Below are 23,361 nucleotides of genomic sequence, written 5' to 3'. Positions count from 1 at the left end.
TCGAACTCGGAATTCTTGATTGTGCGTTGAGAACGAAGCCGACTGTACTACCGGGACCCCTACCTATGACCCCGCCGTTCCTTGACCAGTCAGGCAGCAGACATCAACATCATGTACAGTCCACCATAGCAACATCTCGCTTCATGCAGGTCGGCGTTCAATCCCCGACCGTCCAAGTGGTTGGGCACCATTCCTTCCCTCCGTCCCATCCCAAATACTTATCCTGAACCCTTCCAAGTGCTATATAGTCGTTATGGCTTGGCGCTTTCCCTGATAATTATATCTCTCTCTCTCTCTCTCTCTCTCTCTCTCTCTCTCTCTCTCTCTCTCTCTCTCTCTCTCTCTCTCTCTCTCTCTCTCTCTCTCCATGGTCAACAACAGCATCAACTATTCATCTAAAATGTAACCGTAGAACAGCCTACCCGCCGAAGCCGTAAATGCCAAAACTCTGTTAAATTTTAAAGTTCAACTGGAAATGATCATCAAGACAAATGGAGAAGACCTTCGACAAGCCACCGGCTTCCTGTCCTCGATGAGGACAGGAAGACTTAGACTAAAACTTAGAAAAAACACAGACTAAAACTTAATAGTAAGTGGGATTAGGTATAAATTGTTTTGAAAAAAAAAATAAATATAAAAAAAAACTGGGAACATGGCAGAAATCATCAATTGTACAAATTGGAGAATAAACAACATTGTTTAAAAATAGCAAAACATGAGTTGACATTTACGGGGTAAGGTAGGTTACATGGAGTTATTAGGTAGTACTTAGTTTTACTCTTAAACTGGTTGGGAGAGGTACAGCCTTTGACATGATTGGGAAGGTCATTCCACATTCTGGGTCCCTTGATTTGTAGGGCATTTCTAGTTTGATTAAGTCGTACTCTTGGAATATCAACAAGGTATTTGTTTCTGGTGTGATGCTCATGGGATCTGTTACAACCTTTTAGGAAGCTTTTAAGGTCAGGATTGGCATTACAGTTCAGCGTTTTATATATATATATATAATACACATGAGAGGATGTGTCATGTTACCACATGAGTGACTTAATATCTAATATATTCAGAGATTTGAGTAAGGGTACCGAGTGATGTCTGGGGCCAGAGTTAGAGCTTTGTGTTGAATAATTAGAGGACGTAAATGATTTTGGGTAGTAAAACCCCAAGCACAAATACCATAGTTGAGATAAGGATAGATGAGAGAGTGATAGAGAATCACCAAGGCAGGGGCGAGATACATAATATCTGATCTTAGAAAGAATGCCAACAGTTTTTGAAACATTTTTTTATATATTTAGAATGTGTCCCTGGAAATTCAGCTTGTTATCAATAAGAACGCCAAGGAATTTGCCATCTACTTTGTTACAAATTTGGGTATTGTTTATCCTGAAATTTATTTGATTTGAGGATTTATTGCCAAAGTATAGAAAGCTTTGTCAATGTTAAGGGTGAGTTTGTTGGCAGTTAGCCAGAGATGGACTTTATTTAGCTCAGTGTTCACTGTGACATTTAAAGCAAGGGGGTCAGGACTGGAGTAAATGAAGGTTGTGTCCTCAGCAAAAAGAATTGGTTTGAGGTGTTGGGAGGCATTTGGAAGTTCATTAATGTAGATGAGAAAGAGGAGATGGCCAAGTATGCTGCCCTGAGGAACACCAATCTTGATGGGTAGGGTGGGAGAAATAGAATTATTCACAGAAACATACTGGAGCCTGTCAGTAAGGTAAGATTTGAGGTATTGCAGGGAGTGACCTCTGACTCCATAATGATGTAATTTAAGAAGAAGGTTTTGGTGATTGACAGTGTCAAAAGCCTTACACAGGTCGACAAATAACCCAACAAGGAACTCATTTTTATCAAGAGCTGCAAGTATCAAGTTAATCATGCTAATAAGTGCATCGTTAGTGCTTTTTTGGGTCTGAAGCCATATTGACAAGAGCTAAGTATATTGTGTTTGGCTAGATAAGAGTAAAGCTGCTTGTAGATTAGTTTTTCAAATATTTTTGACAAGTTAGGCAGGATTGATATAGGTCTGAAGTTGTTGACATCAGTGAGATCACCACATTTGTGGACTGGGTTACTCTCCCTTTTTTAGAATATCTGGAAAGGTTTGGAGTTCAAGTGACTTGTTGAAGAGCAATGCAATGGCAGGAGCTAAAGATCTGGAGGCTTTTCTTGTAAATTAGAGTTGGTATCTCCTCAAGGGCATTAGAATTGGTTTTAAGGGAAAGGATTATCTTTTTTTTTTGAGATATATACAAGCGTTGTTACATTCTTGTACAGCCACTAGTACGCGTAGCGTTTCGGGCAAGTCCCTGGAATACGATCCCCTGCCGCGAAGAATCGTTTTTTCATCCAAGTACACATTTTACTGTTGTGTTAAACAGAGGCTACAGTTAAGGAATTGCGCCCAGTAAATCCTCCCGAAAGATACGAACCCATGACATAGCGCTCGCGGAACGCCAGGCGAGTGTCTTACCACTACACCACGGAGACTGTGCATTAACATCAGTGGAATTAGCATGGGTTAGGTACAGAGACTGTGGATAGTTACCTGTAAGATAGTCCTGAACATTAGTACTGGAAGATGGAATATCATTTACAAGGATACCCAATGGATGAGAAGAACTTATTGAACTCAATAGCAGAATCAGAGGCTGAAAGCAGACCATCGTTATTGGACAGGAATATTGGTTTGTTATTTAAAATCTTCTTTGATCCCAATATTTGTTAAATTGTGCTCCATGTTTTCTTAATGTTGCCCTTTGTTTGGGTAAATTTATCTTCGTAGTATTTAATTTTGGCTCTTCTAATTATTTTAGATAGCAATGATGAGTAATTCTTTGAAAATTCTCTGGAGACGATTTCTTTGGAGACGATTTCTAACCTATACTTCTTCTCAAAGTCATGTTTTTTTTTATTTTAGCCAATTCCAACGGCTTTAGTGTTTCCAGACACCAGCTAGGACACAAACACTAGCCCTCCAGCCAATGTACTGACAACCCAACATACCACACACCTAAATAAACGCCCATATGCCAACCCATGGTGGACAGGGCACCGAACTTTCAAACCTCTTCTCTCTCTCTCTATACCCACATCCTCTTTCAGAATTTCACCTCCCCATCCCTCTACCTTCCCCCATCCTTTATAAACCCTTTGGACATCAAAGCTAAGTCTGTGTGCAGTTACCTTGATTTTTTTTAGACCCGCTGAGGTATGGGAAAGAGATATGGTAGAGCACATCAATACCCGCCTGAAGGAAGTACGAGGTGAGGTTGGAGAGAGCGAGAGAGAGAGGGAGAGGCGTACGATAGTTTATTTACCTCAGCGGGAGCCAAGAGCATGACAGAGCCCCCTCCCCCCTAACCAAGGGACAAAAGTTTTATATAGATCTGCGGGGAGCCACACACACTCACCCTTCAGGAATCTTAGGTATGACTCGTGTAAACTATTAGTATATGGTGGCACTTGCAGCGTGGATTTTGATGGCGATTTAGCGCAACACCGAGGCATTTGTTGACACAGAGAGAGGTGGTGACTTGGTTGCTGCGAAAGGTTCACTAAGGCTGTGAGAGGTGACAAGTGCGACGCAGGACTGGTGACAGGGACTCAGGCGGGGGTCCAGGCTGCAGTCTGCTGCTCTACACCCGACATTGTCAACTTGTGTTTCGTTTGCAGGTGATCTGGTATACACTCTGGTGAGAACTGTCACTCGACTGATTACAGGGGTGCCTCATTGTCCCATGGCAACCGGTTCACCAAGGGATTTTAAAAGCCTACCTAACTTAACCTAATGTATCCTAACCCCTCATAACCCCTCATAACCAAGTCTGACCCTTCTTAGCCAAGTCTGACCCCTCATAACCAAGTCTGATCGCTCATAATCAAGTCTGACCCCTCATAACCAAGTCTGACCACTCGTAACCAAATCCGACCCCTTATAACCAATTCTGACCCCTCCTAACCAAGTGTGACCCCTCTTAACCAAGTCTGACCCCTCTTAACCAATTCTGACCCCTCATAACCAAGTCTGACCCCTCTTAACCAAGTCTGACCCCTCATAACCAAGTCTGACCACTCATAACCAAGTCTGACCACTCATAACCAAATCCGACCCCTTATAACCAAGTCTGAACCCCTCATAACCAAGTGTAACACCTCTTAACCAAGTCTGACCCCTCTTGACCAAGTCTGACCCCTCATAACCAAGTCTCACCCATTATAACCAAGTGTGACCCCTCATAACCAAGTCTGACCCCCTCACAACCAAGTATGACCTATCCAAATCCAGTGTGGCCTAACAATATATGCAATGGCTTGGCACCTTCTTTTGATAATTACTTGCTAACAGAACAGTATATTCCATTTTAACATTGGAAATCAAACTTTGTTGAAGCATCCATGTATAATTTAACTAAACACCATCTCACCCTTTGGGAGAGCCTGAAGGTGAGCAGCATTAGTTGGATGCTTTCATTTGTGTATTTTAGATTGAAAAGAAAATTAAGAATTGCATCGTGATTGCAGCCATTTTGTAGGAAAAGTAAAGATAGATTCTACAACAAGGTGCTTTAGTATCCACAAGGCATAAAGGCACCCTTGAATGCATTGTTTCTAAGATAGGTGCATACAAAGTATTACTTTGCTAGAATGCATCTTAATAATGCAGAGAGGATATAAAGAAAACGTGTGAGCTACTTTTGTATTTTTTGTTGTTGAATTTATTTATATATAGAAGAATTCTTACATTTTTGTAGTCAGTAGCACACATAGCGTTTGTGGCAAATTCTTAATCCTAAATTTCCCTGGAATACGACCCGCTGAATCATTTAACAACCAGGTACCCATTCAATGCTGGGTGAACAGAGGCTACAGTTAAGGATTGGCACCAAGTAAATCCTCCCCGGCCAGCATATGAACCCAGGCCAAAGCACTTGTGAAGCGCCGAGCAAATGTTTTACCACTACGCTACCTGGACTGCTGAGCTATAAACATCTATAAACTATAAGATTTCTTTTATAGTTTTAATTATAAAACTTCTTTTATAGTTTTTGTAATGTTAAGCTATAAAGTCACGAGAGTAACCAATTTGCACAGATAAGAAATGTGTCGGCCAGGTGTAGTATTTTGCAGGCATGCACAGCAAGCAGATGGTGATCTAACCACTATGTGGGAGTACCTGTATGTTTGGATGACGTGAAATTACATTAATGATTATGACTACCAGCTGACGAGTATGTCACACTGAGGATAATAGCTACAAAGTGACAGGCTTGTCACATCACTGATCATAGCTAGAGAGCTTACTGGCATGTAACATTGACAATCAATCAGCTGACCGATATGTCACATCCATAGTTATAGATAATAGATGACTGCGATGTCATTAAAAATGCTGGCCTTTTTTTCTTGCTGTGAAAAAAATGTGTGTTTAAATTTCCATTTTCCTATAGAAAATATGGTCCAATTGACTTAAAACCAGGTTATAAGTGTTCCCAAATCCCAATACGTGAAGTATCATCATAAATACACAAAATAGGCATTCTCAACAAGGACTTTTATGCATTTGTTGTAAATTCAGAAATAATTTTGCTGTTTTTTCTTGCATTAAATACATGTACAGTACAGTACCATCAGTTGGTTTCTCATACTTCTTGTTACACTTTTAGTAAGATACATTTTTTTTCATAGTTACCATTAATCATTACAACGCTCATACTGGTGAAAGATTCTTAAACTGAAATACGAAAGCACATTCATTGCTCACAGTTTCGGGCCTCGACAACAAATATCTTGAGTTATTTCTGCCATCACAGTGGAATTGTACTTTCCTAATTTGGATGAAATCTGAATTGTGCAGAGGCCTGTTTACAAATATAAAAATACATTAAAACAATACATTAATAACATAAAATTTATAACAATTATATAAAATATTATAACAAATATATAATGATTGTTAGAAATGCATACTATATTTCCATTCTAAAATAACTGGATCTGTCCTGACCCTGTGTTAGGCACTTTTTTTTTTTTTATAACATAGGTGGGTACAGGACAGATAATTCCTGACTCCTGTTAGCAGGCTGAGAGCCTTCCCTTCCCTTCCCTTCCCTTAGCTCATGGTAAGCCATATGCACTAGATTTTCCTGGAACATGGCCCACAAATTGGTTAAAAACCAGGAACCCAATTACTTTTGTGTGAACAGAGATGATTGATGCCTAGTTAATCGCTACTGGTCAGGACATGAACCAAGACAAATTGCTTGCGAGACGTGGGACAAGTGCCCCACGTCTCCAGCACGCTATACAGTCCACGTCTACAGCACCACTAGGGATTGTTTCTGCCCTCCGATGTGATACAAGGGAAAACACTGTATCTGAAAGATTTTCTTTGCTAAAATATTTTCTTGAATATAAACTTAGCAAATTTACAGAAGCAGCAGCAGTCAGCCTGATGGAGTTAATGTCATCCAATTGTCAGACAGGAAGCCTATCGGGCTTTTTGAAGTACAGTGCCACGATGTTAGGCTAGGCTACGTGCAGCCGCATTAAACAGCTTGGTTGACCAGACCATCAATGGGGAGGGGACCTTGATCCCCCGGAAGCAACGCAAGATAGCCGCAAGGTAACCACATGACCAGCACCTGACCTTCTCCAGAGTGCACTCTACAACAGTTGCCTAACACCCAGGTTTCTGTTTACTGCTAGGTGAGCCAAGGCTTCAAGTTAAAAAAAACATGCCCAAACAACTTGTCATGCACAGGAATCAAACGCGAGTGCTCATTTGATTTTGAGCCAACTGTGCTGAACACTGTGCTGCAGGACTCCTCCACTTCTCCTTCAACCCATGTGCTTTGTTGTTCTATATATTATGAAAATGTTGCTGATTTTCTTTGAAAACTAGCACAAAAAGTTTAGAATTGTTGTTGTATTATCTATCATGTAAAAAATCAAATGCATGCAGCTGAGCAAAACAGGGTGACTCCTCTTATGCTTTAGGACTTCATAATGTTAAATAACTTTTGGTATTTGCAGATGCAGGCGTTCGGATGGAAAAGGAAGAAGGCTGGGTTATCTAAACCTCGACCCTCAGTCTTCTCAGGAGAGAATGCTGAAGGCAAGGACGAAAGCAAGGATTCAGACGTTGACTGGTTGACAGCAACAAAGCGGCCCAAGGTATGATTTTTGTACACCTGCAGCTGTGGAGTGTATTATATTATTTTGCCCAATAGTTTGTTTGTCATTAATCTTTTTGTTCATCAGATTAATCAGTTTACCTGTTTATTAGTCTCTTGTGTTTTCACATTTCTTGAATATGGTTAATTAATGACCAAACTTTTTTTTTTTTTTTTACCTAATTTTAGAAAGGATTGCATTCTTAAATTAACTATACACTAACCATCACCCTTGGGCTGATGGCTTCTAGTGCTGTATTGTAATTTGACTACAGTGCGCAGATATTTTCTGATTTCGTCTGTACTATACTTAATGTTTATGATAGGTAGCTGTGGAGTACTGTATGTTATTGTACTACTGTACTATATTCCTGTCAAATATTTTGAGTGCTGTACAGTTTTTATTTTTTAATTCCTGCAATTTGCATTTTTTATATATGATAAAATAGCCTTGATTGGCAGATGAAGTGACTGTATCTAAATGACTAATAAGCAATTTATAATCATTACAATTTATAGCTTTTTAACTATACAGTAAATAAATAAAACATAATTATCATTTCCACATTTCATACTTTCATTGGGTGGGGAAGCATCAGCCCAGAGAGAAAAAGGTGACTAATATAGTGAAAGATAGTGATAATATAGTGAAAGATAGTGATAATTAATAAGAAAGATTTCATTTCAAGATTTGTTTATTATATCATTCATACTACAGTATTGTAAATAGTAATATAACATAAACAAGTACAAGTAGGAGGCCTGGTCGACGACCGGGCCGTGGGGACGCTAAGCCCCGGAAGCACCTCAAGGAAGCAAGCACCTCAAGGTAACCACTTGACTTCATCAGTCATCCACAGTAGAAACCTGCTGCGTTATAAGACCTGCTATACTGTATTTCTTTGAAATTATAAAATACATTACAAACAAATACATTCATTCCTACAATATCTTACAAGCCATCTGCAACCAGCCTTGTTCTTTACCATTCCCTGTGCACCATTCATACTCCTCATACTCGCCATGTCCACTCATTTTCTTCTGGCCTACCTCTCTTCTTCCTACTATTAAATTCACTGCAATACTTTTTTTTTCCCACTAGTCTACCACCATCCAATAGTTGTACATGCCAAAACTATCTTGTACGCTTTCCTCATTCTTGTTATTTATCGAGTTATGTACTTCACACGTCTTTACAGCATTTTCATTCTATATTACATCCATTCCTCTAACATCACACATGCTTCTCAGATTATTCATTTCCACTGCTTTAATTCAAGATTTTTCATGTCCTTTCCGCACCGTCATCTAGCCATTGCATATATGGGTCACTGCTACCACTCCTGTGTAGTCCTCTGACAGTACCCATCATGACTGTCAATGCTCTTAACCCTTAAAGTGCGCATCACTTCATATGAAGTGTAAATCGTTTTACCAGTCAACTGCGCTTCACTTCATATGAAGTGTATGGGTACCGCTCACGATTTGAATGGCCCGCGGTGTAGCTGGGGGTCCCATACGCTGCCCAGGGGCTCTAGTAAACAGCGGCCATTTTGAAAAAAATTCCCGCTCACGATCCGAAGGCATGGGAGGCCTCAGTTTAGCGAGAGTCACCATGGCGAGCGCACGGTCAAACGCCTCACGGGCACGCACCACTCAGTCCCTCACCCCAGAGCAAATAGCCCACGAATTATTCTCTGAAGGTGAAGAAAGTGTGTTTGACGATTCAGACAACGATGAGGATTATACACAGTTGTCGGGTGATAGTAGCAGCAGCAGTGAAAGTGAGAATGACCGCCATGCCATGGCGAGGCCTATACGCTCTCCCATGCCTCCTCGCCCATTTTCTACCCCAATTCTACCACGACCTCACAGTTCCTGTGGATATTTTCTGTTTGAGGGTGACGAGTCAGAGGGAGGTGACTCCTTTTCTGGGTTTAGTGACTCAGATCAAAGTTTTATTGAGCCTGTGGCTGGTACCAGTGGTGTAACTGGGCGAGAAATTGTCGCGTCAGCAGCATCTCGCCCGGCCAAGCGCCACCGCATGGCACCACATGAGGGACCAAGACCCTCGTGTTCACGTGCATCCACCTCACGTGCATCCACCTCACGTGCATCCACCTCACGTGCATCCACCTCACGTGCATCCACCTCAAGTGCATCCACCTCACGTTCACCCACCTCACGTGCACCCACCTCACGTGCACGTAGCCGCCGTGCTTCTCGCAGACGGTATTCAGCTCCTGGTCGCCGGTATGCATCGCTTCCTCACCGTCTTTCCTCTGCATCTCGCAGGACGCCTGGTGTACTTGAGTGGAGTGATGGTGACGATTTTATTCCTAATATTCCTCACTTTGACGATAAAGATGTAGGGATTACAAACCCTAATCAAGGTGAGGACATGGCTGAGATGGAATATTTTACAGCATTCTATGATGAACCACTCATGGAATACATTGTACACCAAACGAACCTGCATGCTGCTTACCTGATTGAGAGGGAAATCACAGAATTTTCACGACTGCAGCGTTGGAAAAATACCACAGTGGCGGAAATGTATGTGTTTTTGGCACTCTGTTTGTTGATGAAGCACTGTCACAAACATGCAATAAATGACTATTGGAGCAAGGACAAGACAATACCAACACCTTTATTCGGGAAATATATGTCACGAGACAGGTTTCAGATACTCCTCAGGTGTCTACATTTTGGAAGTGTTCAGGACCGAACACCTGATGATAGACTGTGGCGAGTGAGGCACTACATGAACGATGTTATTGGAAAATTCAGAGATTTTTACGTACCAGCACAGAAGCTGGTAGTTGATGAATCTCTCATACTTTTCAAGGGACGTGTTCCATTCAAACAGTACATTCCCTCAAAACGAAACCGATTTGGCCTGAAATTTTTTGTTCTTTGTGATTGTGAGACAGGATACGTGTTACACATGATTCTGTACTTGGCTAGTGATGTAGACATTCCCGGTAACGACGAACATGGATTCTCGGGGAGTGTAGTGAAGACCATCATGGCTCCGTGGATGAACAAGGGACACATTTTATACACAGATAATTACTATACAAGTCCCTTGCTAGCTCGGTTCTTGCTAGAAAATAGAACCGGATTGGTTGGTACAGTAAAGCCACAACGAAGGGAAATGCCTGTTTTTGACAACGACATTGCAGTTGGTGAGTGTCAGAGAAGGAAAAGTGATAACATTCTGTCAGTTCGGTGGAAAGACAAAAGAGAGGTGAACTTGTTGACAACAATTCATGATGGAACAATGGTGAACAGTGGGAAAGTGAGCCATAAAACAAACGCACCACTATATAAGCCAGACTGTGTTTTAGACTATAATATCAACATGCGGTTGATTGATAAATCAGACATGATGATTGGCACTGCAGAGTGTGTGCGGAAGACATGTAGGTGGACGAAAAAAGTGTTCTTCCATCTTGTGGACATGAGCATGCTGAACTGTTTCAACATGTACCTTGTGAGAACTGGACGTAAGCCCACTTTCCGTGACTTTGTATTTGATGCTGCAATACAGTTATTAGGAAAGTTTGCAAAAGATGTCCCAGGTATTCAGCGGCCCATCATAAACCCACTGTTGCAGCATGCTGGTACTCCACGCCTCGCTCACACTGAAGGCTTCCTAGCACACAAACTTAAGTATTTGCCACCTGGTGTGAAGCGTGCAATAGCCCAACGTGATTGCTTGGTGTGTAAAACAACGACACGTAGAGACAAGAAACGGAAGCTTGTGCAAACATGGTGTGAAACGTGTGGTATCCCATTATGTGCTGTCGACTGCTTCAATGACTACCACAGTCTAGAAATCTTCTAAGTGTGCTTCAAAGTGTGTATTGCGTGTGCGAGTGTGTAAATATGTAAACATATAAGCAGATAGCGTGTGCGTGTGTGTAAATATATACAAATATAAGCAGAACATACAATATAATAGACTGTAATGACATATTATATTGCCGTAATTGAAAACATTTGTGTGCGCCTGTGTATACTCAAATATGCAACAATTATTGATACAAAATATGTTCAAACAGTATTTGAAACACAATTAGTGAAAAAAAATTAGATAAAATGCGCTTAGACATTGTAAATAAATAGCGCGAAAATATATTTGTGGCAACTCTGGCTGTTTGAGGACCGCGCGCAACACCTCCCGGGCGTGTACTGCATGAGCGAACATGCAGATTGTGACGTCATCACCGAGCTTCTCGGCTCTATTGCAACAAAAGTAAGTACAATAGAATTTTTTTTTTATTTTTCCCGTGATCAGTGAACAGAACTTAACAGATTAGCAAAAAAAAAAATTTTTTTTTCTTTCAAAATGACATGCGCCTGTGCGGATGGCAGGATATTAGACCCCGAGCATGTTAAGGGTTAACTTGGAGTGAACAAGTTCCTCTTTTATTTATCACACATTCCACACATTGAAACCGATTGACCACTTCTAGCACCTCACTGCTCTCATTTTATAAAAAGAATTACCTTCGTTTTTCACAAAGTGTAGAAAAAACAAAGTCTTTATTGGTTGGATTTGGGCTTAATTTTTCCTTTGCTCCTTTTGGTCTTTTTTTTGTGCTTTGTCAACTTTGTCCCTCCCGTGTTTCTGGGGGTTTCATTTGGATGTTCTATGTTTTCTGTCCTGACGGTTTTAGGCTTCTCCTTTAGAGGATGTAACACACTTTAGGGCTTGTTCCTTCTTGTAGTGGGCAGTGGTAATTAGGTCAGTGAGCTTCCCTCTTTATTTAGTAGCTAGAGGGAGTGTCATTCTTGGCATTTTGTTGTGGTGTTTTCTCATTCCGTCTTGTTTAACCCTCCTTGTTATCCATCATGCCCTGTCATGTGGCCTTGGTGTTTCTGGGCTTCCGGCACCTCTTGCTGTGCTTTATTTTTTTTTTTAAATCCACACACCTTGGCTCCATGTACCAATGTGGGCTTTCACACTTTCTTAATATGTCGTTCAGATTTGTCAAATTTGTATTTATCTCTTAGGGCTTGATCTTAAGAACTTTGCTGTGCTCTTTGCTTTATTTTCTGCTGAGACATTAGGGCCTGTGAGCTCTGGAGGTCAAAACGTACATTTGCTACTCGCTAAATCCCAAATGTTCCTCGTCTTCAGCATACAAGAAGCTATCTAAGAAAGGAGAGTTTTACTACACTCAAAACACTATTTCTATCTTCTTGAGGTTATCTTGAGATGATTTCGGGGCTTAGCGTCCCCTCTGCTTGGTCCTCGACCAGGGTTCCTTTTTTGTTACACACCCCCAGGAAGCAGCCTGTAGCAGCTGTCTAATTCCTAGGTACCTATTTATTGCTAGGTGAACGGGGGCATCAGGATGAAAGAAACTTTTTGCTCATTTGTCTCCAACTCCACCAGGAATCGAACCCGGAACCTCAAGACTACGAATCCGAAGCACTGTCCAGTCAGGTGTCAGGCGCCCCATTCTAAGCAAAGGGGCCTTGGTATGTTTCCCCATGTTGATAAAAGCTACTAGTTACAGCACAGTAACAAGAAAATTAACAGAGAACCTACATGAACCAAAGACTTAGATTGTGTGGGTCACATGGATGAGAAGTAATTGGAACAGACAAAAACTACCTACCAGTATCAGATGGAGGATAATATATATTATCAGAATCAGATGGATAATATAAATACTATAATAGTATTAGAAATATCAGACAAGGGGGTTACTGTACAAAGGAAGCACAAACAAATTCTTAAACCTTGAAATGCACATCGTTATTAAGTGTTATCTCTCTCTGCACAAAAAAAAAAAAATCAAAACAAGTATTCTGTCTCCCTAAAAACCTTGCCTTGAGCATAAGAAAATATCCACAAAAATCATGTCACTTTTCAAGATGGTGTATGTTTACTGGTGAGGTTATCTTGAGATGATTTTTTCTTGAGGTTATCTTGAGATGATTTCGGGGCTTTAGTGTCCCTGCGGCCTGGTCCTCGACCAGGCCTCCACCCCCAGGAAGCAGCCCATGACAGCTGACTACCACCCAGGTACCTATTTTACTGCTAGGTAACAGGGGCATAGGGTGAAAGAAACTATGCCCATTGTTTCTCACCGGCACCCGGGATCAAACTCGGGACCACAGGATCACAAGTCCAGTGTGCTGTCCGCTCGGCCAACCGGCTCCCTCAACTGTGACCTCAAATACCATTTGAGAACACTCTGTGCCTGTAGGAATTTCAAATGTTGCAAAATATCTGAAATGCTTAGGATGATAAGTGCACCATGGGTCAATCTTCTAAAGATATGCACATTTTAGGAGTTAAGTTTAAGTGATTTCATTCACCTGGTCAGTAGGAGACTCGAACCGTCGACCCCATGAGTGTGAGGCCAAAGCTTTATCCTTAATATTATTAGCTAAATTTTTTAAGTTTAAGTGAGTTATGCTGTTATGTGAGTTACCTGTCTGTTGGGTAAGACCATAGCTAACTTTTGTTAAAGATAAAAATTTCAAATTAATATTTATCCCTTAAACTACAGTATACTGTAGTTTAAAGTATATGTGACATTAGTATCTCGAGTGTTAAAATGAATGCAGTTTGCAAAAAATTAGTATCGCTAATGTTGCCCATGTGAAGCCACTTCTTAATTTCCTGTACATAATGCATATTATTGGCTTCAGTTGCATTATATTCTAGGTAAATTCCTTTATATCCATACGGAGCTATTATACCCATATCAGCATCATGGGGTATAAAATCCATACAATGATAACTAAAATCAACATATACAGTGGAACCTCTATTAACGAGTTTAATCCGTTCTGGCACCGAGCTCGTTACCTGGAAAACTCGTCTTTGGAAACAAATTTCCCCATTTAAAATAAAGGAAATAAATTTAATCCGTTCCACTCCCAAAAACATCCATACTTGTATGACTTTTTTTTATGTAAATATAATACTGCACATGTAAATATAAATGTTTTGTTGTAGTGTTTTAATATTTACTTTACCTTATGAAGAGTAGTTGCTGGCTTGAGGGAGACGATGGGGAGGTGGAAAGGATGAGAGGGGTTATGGTGTGGAAGGAGAATCCACCTCTGAGTCAGGCGGACTCTCTGTTCTTGGGAATTTCACCCAAATTTCATTTCAAATGTCACACAAGGATGCGTTAGACCAGCACCAAATAAAAAACTACGTTGATTACACTCGTTGTGTCAACAATATAATAGTCTTACCACGAAGATACAATACAATGCCGTTTTCTCAAATAGGCAATGTGGTTATTAAAGAAAACGGAAATTTCATGGCAAACATTTATACAATCCCCAAGTCGATCGGATAAGAATTGGATTTTATAGAAATATTTGCTCAAATGACGCTTGAGCGTGGTGTTTGGGTGCATTCAAGAGAAAAAAAGTGTGTTACGTTCAAGCGACATATACCTGCGAAAGTGATAACACTTTCATAAAGTGTTATCACAAAGTGATAAATTAATTAAACATTTTCACACACCGGGTTGTCACTGCTTTATCAGGACAGCTTTTCCAAGAATGCGTTCACCTTTTCAAACATTCCAAACACTTCCCTGATCTCAGTGGAAGAGGCAGCATCCTCCCTTACCTCCTCATTCCCTTACTAATGGTGTAAATTGTTGATGAGGACCTGCCATACTTCCTTGTGAGATCAATCACACAGACACCACACTCATGCTTTGCTATAATTTCCTTCTTTAAATCCACAGTAATTGTGTCTTTCTTCCTCTTGACAACACTATCTTTAGCAAGCAGCTTCTTTGGAGACATCATGTGTTACAAATTGTAGTCGCAAAACCACTAAAAACCCAAAGAAAAGCTGAAATAAATCCATAGGGATGCTTGTCGTGTGAGATACAACAACAACACTGGCGTCGGAGGCGTCCGAGAATTTGCGAGAACCCGCGAAACGCTAGGAAGCGCCATGTGGTTTCACTCGTTAATAGAGGCGAGCTCGTCAATAGAGACAAATTTGCTGCGAGTGGCTTGCTCGTTACTGGAAAAACTCGTTAATAGAGCCACTCGTTAATAGAGGTTCCACTATAATAATATCTGCATTGCCCCATGAATAAATGGGTGACAGTAATAACAATTTAAAGGTTAATTTGAACAAAAATGCATAATTACAGTACAGTACTTCCAAAATTCAAAAAAATTATCATGCAATTGAACCTCATTTGAATGAACCTTGCTCTGTTGAATTCCTGATTTGGCAAAAAATGTGTCGAGTTGGGAAAAGGAACATTTACGTGAGCAATGAGTGACCACTAATGTTACACATATATGGAAACAAATGTCTACACTTGGAAAGGCACTCAATGTTACCCTCTACAATTATTTTAAAACATTCAAGAAACTGCTGAAGCTTGGCTGAAAAATCAGTGGTCAAGTCCTCTGGGTAAGCATCAGAGAGCAGCTCAACAGTCAGAATTCAAATTCAAATTCAAATTTTTATTCAGGTAAAAGTACATACATAGAAGATGAGTTACAAACAGTAGAAAGATAAAGTGGAAATAATATTGGATTTATAGATAAGAGCCAGTACATGCAATACCTAAAGCCATTAATACGCATAGCGTTTCAGGCAAGAATCTCTGCCCACCGGTACTGACAGCAAGCATCTGCTGTTGAGCTCTGTAGTCAAATGGGCGGCAGGCTTTCTAGTATAGTATTTCTTGTATGTTACATAATGGAATAGTTTATAAAACTAAGAAAATAGACTGTAAATAGCATATTTGAAACAAGATGCTATTAACCTCTGGACACTCTGAGTACAGTATTTTAAAATGTTAAACTGTGCATACAAATTCATCTTTCATCCCCGGGCATCGTATTGCAAACAAAAATAGAAACTGCTGCAGATATTTCAGTACATTTTACTTTTGCGTAATTATTCAACAATATTTAAAATAAACTATCTCAACCTTGTGCACTGAGTAAAACATGTTTTTGAGCGAATATTGAATAATGGGTGAAAAATCTTTTTGTTTACACTTGATAAAGTAGCAGCAAAACACAGACGAGTGTGACACAAAATATACTCCATTTCTGTGGGAAGCCCCTATGCTTCCCTGGAGCTATCGGGCTAATGTGTTTTATATTAGACCGGGACATTAGCTATGGAGTTCGACCTACCAGAGGTTTCAGGGAGCAGTGGCCCTGGAAAACCCCCCCCTGTGGGTGGGGTTTTCCTTATCTGGCATCAACTGGGGTTAGGCACCCAGAAAGGTAGGTATAACAAAACAAACCCCCACATGGTAAGAAACTAACAACAAAAACCAAAGGGAGGTAGAACTCCTTCCAATCCCAAGGAAACAAGCAAAGTCACACACTACTGCCATGCCGCTTGTCCACACAGCCCTCCCCTCCCTATGCCAACTACTTAGGCCTTCAGTTTACAAGGTAGTGCAGGTGGCTTCATCTAGTTGTTGTCCTATGTCGCACTTGTTGGTTCTCCAGGGAGGGGCCCATTCTCGGCCTTCTTGGAAGGGTCGTGTTAGGGCTGGGGGTTCCGCTGGTCGAGGTGGGTCAAATTGCAGGTAAAGGATAATATTCAGAGGTTGAAAATGGGAAATAGATTCACGGAAAATGAAAAGGAAATGTGTGAAATACTAAACGAAAAGTTCCAAAGTGTGTTTGTACAAAATGAAATCTTTAGGGAACCAGACACAACAAGAATTCCAGGGAACAACATAGAGCACATAGAGGTGTCTAGAAATGAAGTGGAAAAAATGCTCAAGGAGCTAAGTAAGAACAAAGCAGTTGGTCCAGATGGAGTTTCACCATGGGTTCTGAGAGAACGTGCACCTGAGCTCAGCATTCCACTTCAACTGATTTTTCCAGGCATCCCTGTGTACAGGAGTTGTAGCTGCTGTGTGGAAAAAGGCTAACATAGTTCCAATCTACAAAAGTGGAAACAGGGAAGACCCCCCTTAATTATAGACCTGTATCATTGACAAGTGTAATAGTCAAAATATTGGAAAAAATAATTAAAATTAAATGGGTAGAACACCTGGAGGAAAACGATATAATATCAGACAGACATTATGGTTTTCGATCTGGAAGATTCTGTGTAATGAACTTGCTCAGTTTTTATGATCAAGCCACAGAGATTTTACAGGAAAGAGATGGTTGGGTTGACTGCATCTATCTGGACCTAAAAAAGGCTTTCGAGAGAGTTCCCCATAAGAGGTTGTTCTGGAAACTGGAACATATTGGAGGAGTGACAGGTAAGCTACTAACATGGATGAAAAATTTCCTAACTGACAGAAAAATGAGGGCCGTAATCAGAGGCAAGGTATCGGATTGGAGGAATGTTACGAGTGGAGTACTACAGGGTTCAGTTCTTGCACCGGTAATGTTCATTGTCTTCATAAATGATCTACCAGTGGGAATACAGAATTACATGAGCATGTTTGCTGATGATGCTAAGATAATAGGGAAGATAAGAAACCTAGATGATTGTCATGCCCTTCAAGAAGAACTGGACAAAATAAGTATATGGAGCAACACTTGGCAAATGGAATTTAATGTGAATAAATGCCATGTTATGGAATGTGGAATTGGAGAACATAGACCTTACACAACCTATAAATTATGTGAGAAATCTTTAAAGAATTCTGACAAAGAAAGGAATCTAGGGGTGGTTCTAGATAGAAAACTGTTACCTGAGGACCACATTAAGAACATTGTACGAGGAACCTATGCTACACTTTCTAACCTGAGAATTGCTTTTAAATACATGGATGGAGAAATACTAAAGAAATTGTTCATGACTTTTATTAGACCAAAGCTGGAATATGCAGCAGTTGTATGGTGCCCATATCTTAAGAAGCACATCAACAAACTTGAAAAGGTGCAACGACATGCCACTAAGTGGCTCCCAGAACTGAAGAACAAGAGCTACGAGGAGAGGTTAGAGGCATTAAATATGCAAAAACTAGAAGATAGAAGAAAAAGAGGCGATATGATCACTACGTTCAAAATAGTAACAGGAATCGATAAAATTGATAGGGAAGAATTCCTGAGACCCGGAACTTCAAGAACAAGAGGTCATAGATTTAAACTAACGAAACAAAGCTGCCGGAGAAATATACGAAAATTCACTTTTGTAAATAGAGTGGTAGACGGTTGGAACAAGTTAAGTGAGAAGGTGGTGGAGGCCAAAACCGTCAGTAATTTCAAAGCATTATATGACAAAGAGTGCTGGGGAGACGGGACACCACGAGCGTAGCTCTCATCCTGTAACTACACTTAGGTAATTACTCTCCTGAGTGCTTTGCCAAGGTCCGAGTGTGTGATTAGGATGAGACTTACATCTCAACGTTTAATGGGGCTGCTATCCTGGGTCCAGTCCTCTTATTCTTTTTGACCGCCTGACCATGTCGCCTCTATTCCCGACTTCTGATGCACCTGTGGTAATGTCTTCTATAGAATTAGGGGTCATGTGTTCTTTTTGTAATCCTGCTATTCTGTGAACTGGAGTTATTATTATTAGAGGTGTTCATTTGGATGCTATCCCTCGTAACCCTCTCCATACTCGAATGAACGCGGCTAATGGGACTGCTTTCATTCATCCATTTATTGAGAACTAATTTTACTTCACTTGGAATCATTTTCCTAGTAAAGTTATTCTTTGAAGTAAAGCTTTTGTTGCCAGCAGAAGTATTCAGAGTATTTATTAGAACCCCTTCCACTACCCTACAGTCTACAGTAAGACCGGGCCGCGGGGACACTAAAGCCCCGAAATCATCTCAAGATAACCTCAAGATAACCCTTTTAGTTTTAAAAATATTACTTTTATAGATTATTTCGCATTTCTTAAAATCAACATTGTGATTCTTTCCCCAACTATGGTTGATACCTGCTTGATCGGGTTCTGGGAGTTCTTCTACTCCCCTAGCCCAGCCCGAGGCCAGGCTTGACTTGTGAGAGCTTGGTCCACCAGGCTGTTGCCTGCAGTGGACCAAGTGCAGTGGCCCGCAGGCCCTTCCCTACTACTGTCAGCGCCAGAATGCTTTCCACGGCATGTCAAGAGTGATCTGAACCTTATTGAAATAGTTTTGGAAAATGGCGATTAACACTAGTTAAATTGTTTTTTTATCTTACATCTAGCAGTGGCAGATCAGTTTATTCTGCAACAGGCTATTGCAACTGCAATGCTGGGTACTTGAGGGCCAGATTTTGCTGTGGCAATTGCAGCTTTTAAAATCAGAAACAACAAAACTGCACAATGCTTTATGCAATTTAATTAAATATGTTAACTGAATAAAGTGATTTTAATTTGGAAAGGAAATATTTGTTATAGGGTAAGCAATCCTTACCCTTATCCAAAGTAAGCAATCCTTACCCTTATCCAAAGTAAGCAATCCTTACCCTTATCCAAAGTAAGCAATCCTTACCCTTATCCAAAGTAAGCAATCCTTACCCTTATCCAAAGTAAGCAATCCTTACCCTTATTCAAACTAAGCAATCCTTACCCTTTCTGCCCGAAACGCTTTGCGTAATAGTGGCTTTAGGCATTGTATGTACTAGCTCTATCTATAAAGCCAACAAACTTTGTAAAATCTCTTTATGTATGTACCTTACCTAAATAAAAATTATTATTATTATTATTATATTATATAATTATTATTATCCAATGTAAGCAATCCTTATCCTTATCCAAAATAAACAATCCTTACCCATATCCAAAGTAAACAATCCTTACTCTTATCCAAACTAAGCAATCCTTACTCTTATTTAAGGTAATCAATGCTGCATCTTAGGAAAACACACAACTGCTTGGCAAAATTTGAGCATAAAACATTTGCATTTTGTTTTCTGCTAATGCTTGTGTGATTTTGTCATGGTGGTTGAGTAACTGTGAAAGACAGGATCTTCCCGCTCTAAATCCACATTGACCTGGGCTGTGTGGGCCATTGTTCTCAGTAAAACTCCCAGATTTGCTCCCCCAGTCGCTTGCAGAGTGTGCGGATTGAATTCACAAATGCGCAACAAGACTCTTTGTTCATGCTGTACTAAACATACATACATTCATACTAAACATAGGCTCATATTAAACAAAATAGGTTTGTGTTAAAATAGGCTCACATTAAACACAGACTCCTGAACATTCTCACGTCAAACTTGAAGACCTGTGCCATCTTGCAAGGATTTCAATCCGTCTTCTCTAAATGGCTTGCTCGACCGTAGACAATACTGACGGGGGGGATATTTTCTTGGTCCATAACATAAACCATAGCTACACCTTAGCTATAGAGTACTTAGCTGATTAGCTACAGCACTGATACCAGCCATAATTCTACATGTTTTTTTATGTTCTTTAATTCTGATCTCAAGTTTGTGTCCTGTTTTCCCCACGTAGACTTCATCACAGTCTTTACAAGATAATATATAAACGCCTCCTGGATTTCCATCCTGCCCTACTCTATTCTTACTAATCCTTTCCCCTAATTGTATTTGGGTAATTGAAAATGATTTTATGGTTTGTATCCGCTACGTTATGAATCACTTTACTTAAAAGAGGGTTATAAGGCAATTTCAAAACTTTTTTCTTATCTGGATTCCTAGGGCATCTCTCAGTTTTAGTGTAAAGGATGCCTCTAGGCTCCACAGAAAAAATGAAAGTGGTTAGTTTTGATGTTACCTCACTTTTTATCAAATGTACCTTTACATAACATCATATATTTTTTAAGAGCACAAGAGGTAGCAAGTAATTTTGTTACTCCAATCCCTAGCAGTTTATTCTTTGAGCTGATTAATATATGTGTAGAAGACTTAGAGTACTGTATTTCAGTTTCGATGGGTCGGTTTATAAACAAAGGTTCAGGCTGGCTATGGGTTCTTCCCTTTCTCCTATTCTTGCAAATTTATATATGGAGTTTTTTGAAGCACAATCAACACCCACAGTAATTATAGATGGGAAAGGTCCCAGAGCCTGGTTAAGATATGTTGATGAGGATTTCACTATATTTGATGAAGATTTAAAGAACCTAGATAGGTATTTAGAGGGTCTTGATAGCCTAGAGCATTCCGTACAGTTTACTATGGAAGAAGAAGTTACTAAAAAAACTCCCCTTTTTGGATTGCATGGAAGGTAGAAGCAACGATCAATTTACATTTTGTACTTGCAGGAAAAAGACATAAGCTCATATATTCACTTTTTCTCGTATCATTCTAATTCAGTTAAACAAAGTGTACTCACTGTCTTTATCTAAGAGCTTATAGGATTTGTGACCCATCTTACCTAGAAACTGAACTTAAATACTTATTTAAGATTTTGGGGGGATTTAGGTTATCCCTCGTGGTTCATTGAAAAAGCAGACAGTAAAGCTAAAGACATCCTTTATGCTAAAACTGAGAGACGTCCTTGGAATTCTCATAAGAAAATACTGTAGTTTTGAAATAGCCTTATAACCCTCTTTTAAGTAAACTGACCCGTAATGTAGCGGATACAAAAAATCATTTTCAATTACCCAAATACAATTAGGGAAAGGATTAGTAAGAATAGAGTAGGGGAAGATGGAAATCCAAAGAGCGTTTATATATTAACTTGTAGAGATTGTGATGAAGTCTACGTGGGGAAAACAGGACAAAAACTTGAGATCCGAATTGAAGAACATAAGAAAGCATGTAGAACTATGGCTGGTAACAGTGCTGTAGCAAACCGTAGTTGGAAAAAGGATCACAGTGTTGATTTTAAGAAAGTAAAATAATCTATAAAAGTACTGTAATAATATTAGAACTAGAAGGATAGTGGAAGGGGTTCTAATAAATATTCTGAATACTTGAACTGGTAACAAAAAAGCTTTACTTCAGGGGATAGCTTTACTAGGAAAATGATTCCGAGTGAATTAAAATTAGATTTCAGTAAGTGGATGAATGAAAGCAGTCCCATTAGCCACGTTCCTTCGGGTATGGAGAGGGTTACGAGGGATAACATTCAGACGAACACCTCTGTTAATAAAAACCCCAGTTCCCAGAGTAGCAGGATTAGAGACAAGACACATGACCATAATTCCATAGAAGACATTACCACAGGTACATCAGAAGTCGGGAATAGAGGTGACCTAGTCAGGCGGTCAAGAAGGATAAGAGGATTGGACCCAAGGTAGCAGCCTCAGTAGACGTTGAGATGTAAGTCTCGTCTAAATTACACACTCGGACCTTGACAAAACACTCGGTCGAGTGTGAAAGGCTTGGTGTAAATTCTTTACATAAATTTCACAGATACACAAGTGTGGGTTTTTTATCCTATGTTGTTATGTCTGTGAGAATACATTGCCATTAGTTATATTAATATTAATATATTAATATTTTTTCATTAATTATGGGATCACCTTTTTATGGGCTCTGGTTCAGCTGCAACATTGCACTATGGTCTATTGTAAATCTGGCACTAGAAAAAACTATGGGGCCCCTCTTTACTTGAGGCCCTAAACACATGCTTATTATATTTAATGGTTAATAGGCCTACACACAACCTACAAATTATGTGAAAACGTTTTAAAGGATTCCAATACAGAGAAAGATCTAGGAGTGGTTCTAGACAGAAAATTTTCACCTGAGAACATGTAAAGAACATTGTGTGAGGAGCCTATGCTATGCTTTCCAGTTTTAGAATTACCCTTAAATACTTGGATGGTGAAATATTAAAGAAATGATTCATGACCTTTGTGAGACTAAAGTTGGAAAATGCAACTGTTGTATGGTACCTATATCTCAAGATGCACATTAATAACCTGAAAAATATGCAAAGACATGCATCTTGTCTTTGTTGCATGTTCCTTGAACGAAAGACAAGAGCTACGAGGAGAGGTTAGAGGTGATATATACACCAAAGCTAGAAGATAGAAGAAAAAGAGGTAGTATGATCATTATGTATAAAATAGTAAAAGGAATCAACAAAATTGATGAAGAATTCTTGAAACCTGGAACCTCAAGAACAAAAGATCATAGATTTAAGTTAACTAAACAAAGCTGGCAAAGAACATTAAAACGTTCAGAGTGGTAGATGGGTGGAATATATTAAGTGGGAAGGTGGTGGAGACCAAAACCGTCAGTAGTTTCAAAGCGTTATAGTATAACAAGAGTGCTGGGAAGACGGGACACCACGAGCATAGCTCTCATCCTGTAACTACACTTAGGTAATTAC

At 39.8% G+C, this 23,361-nt stretch overlaps 1 protein-coding gene across 6 annotated transcripts in view; it reads left to right on the top strand.

Annotated features, from left to right (window-relative positions):
• Positions 1-23,361, top strand: part of LOC123769275 (tetratricopeptide repeat protein 33) — a 67,434-nt gene that overhangs the window by 22,025 nt on the left and 22,048 nt on the right. Inside the window, exons 1-2 of one of the 6 annotated variants that reach the window (XM_045760361.2) lie at positions 3,274-3,432; positions 7,039-7,179. In XM_045760361.2, the coding sequence (XP_045616317.2) occupies positions 7,039-7,179 (141 nt within the window). In that variant the 5' untranslated portion in view covers positions 3,274-3,432. The other 5 variants (XM_045760364.2, XM_045760362.2, XM_045760363.2 and 2 more) reach the window with 5 other exon arrangements.

This window comes from Procambarus clarkii, chromosome 66, assembly GCF_040958095.1.
Source record: "Procambarus clarkii isolate CNS0578487 chromosome 66, FALCON_Pclarkii_2.0, whole genome shotgun sequence".
NCBI lineage: Eukaryota > Metazoa > Arthropoda > Malacostraca > Decapoda > Cambaridae > Procambarus > Procambarus clarkii.
Note: the sequence above shows the minus strand (reverse complement) of the source record. Positions and strands in the feature narration are given on the sequence as shown.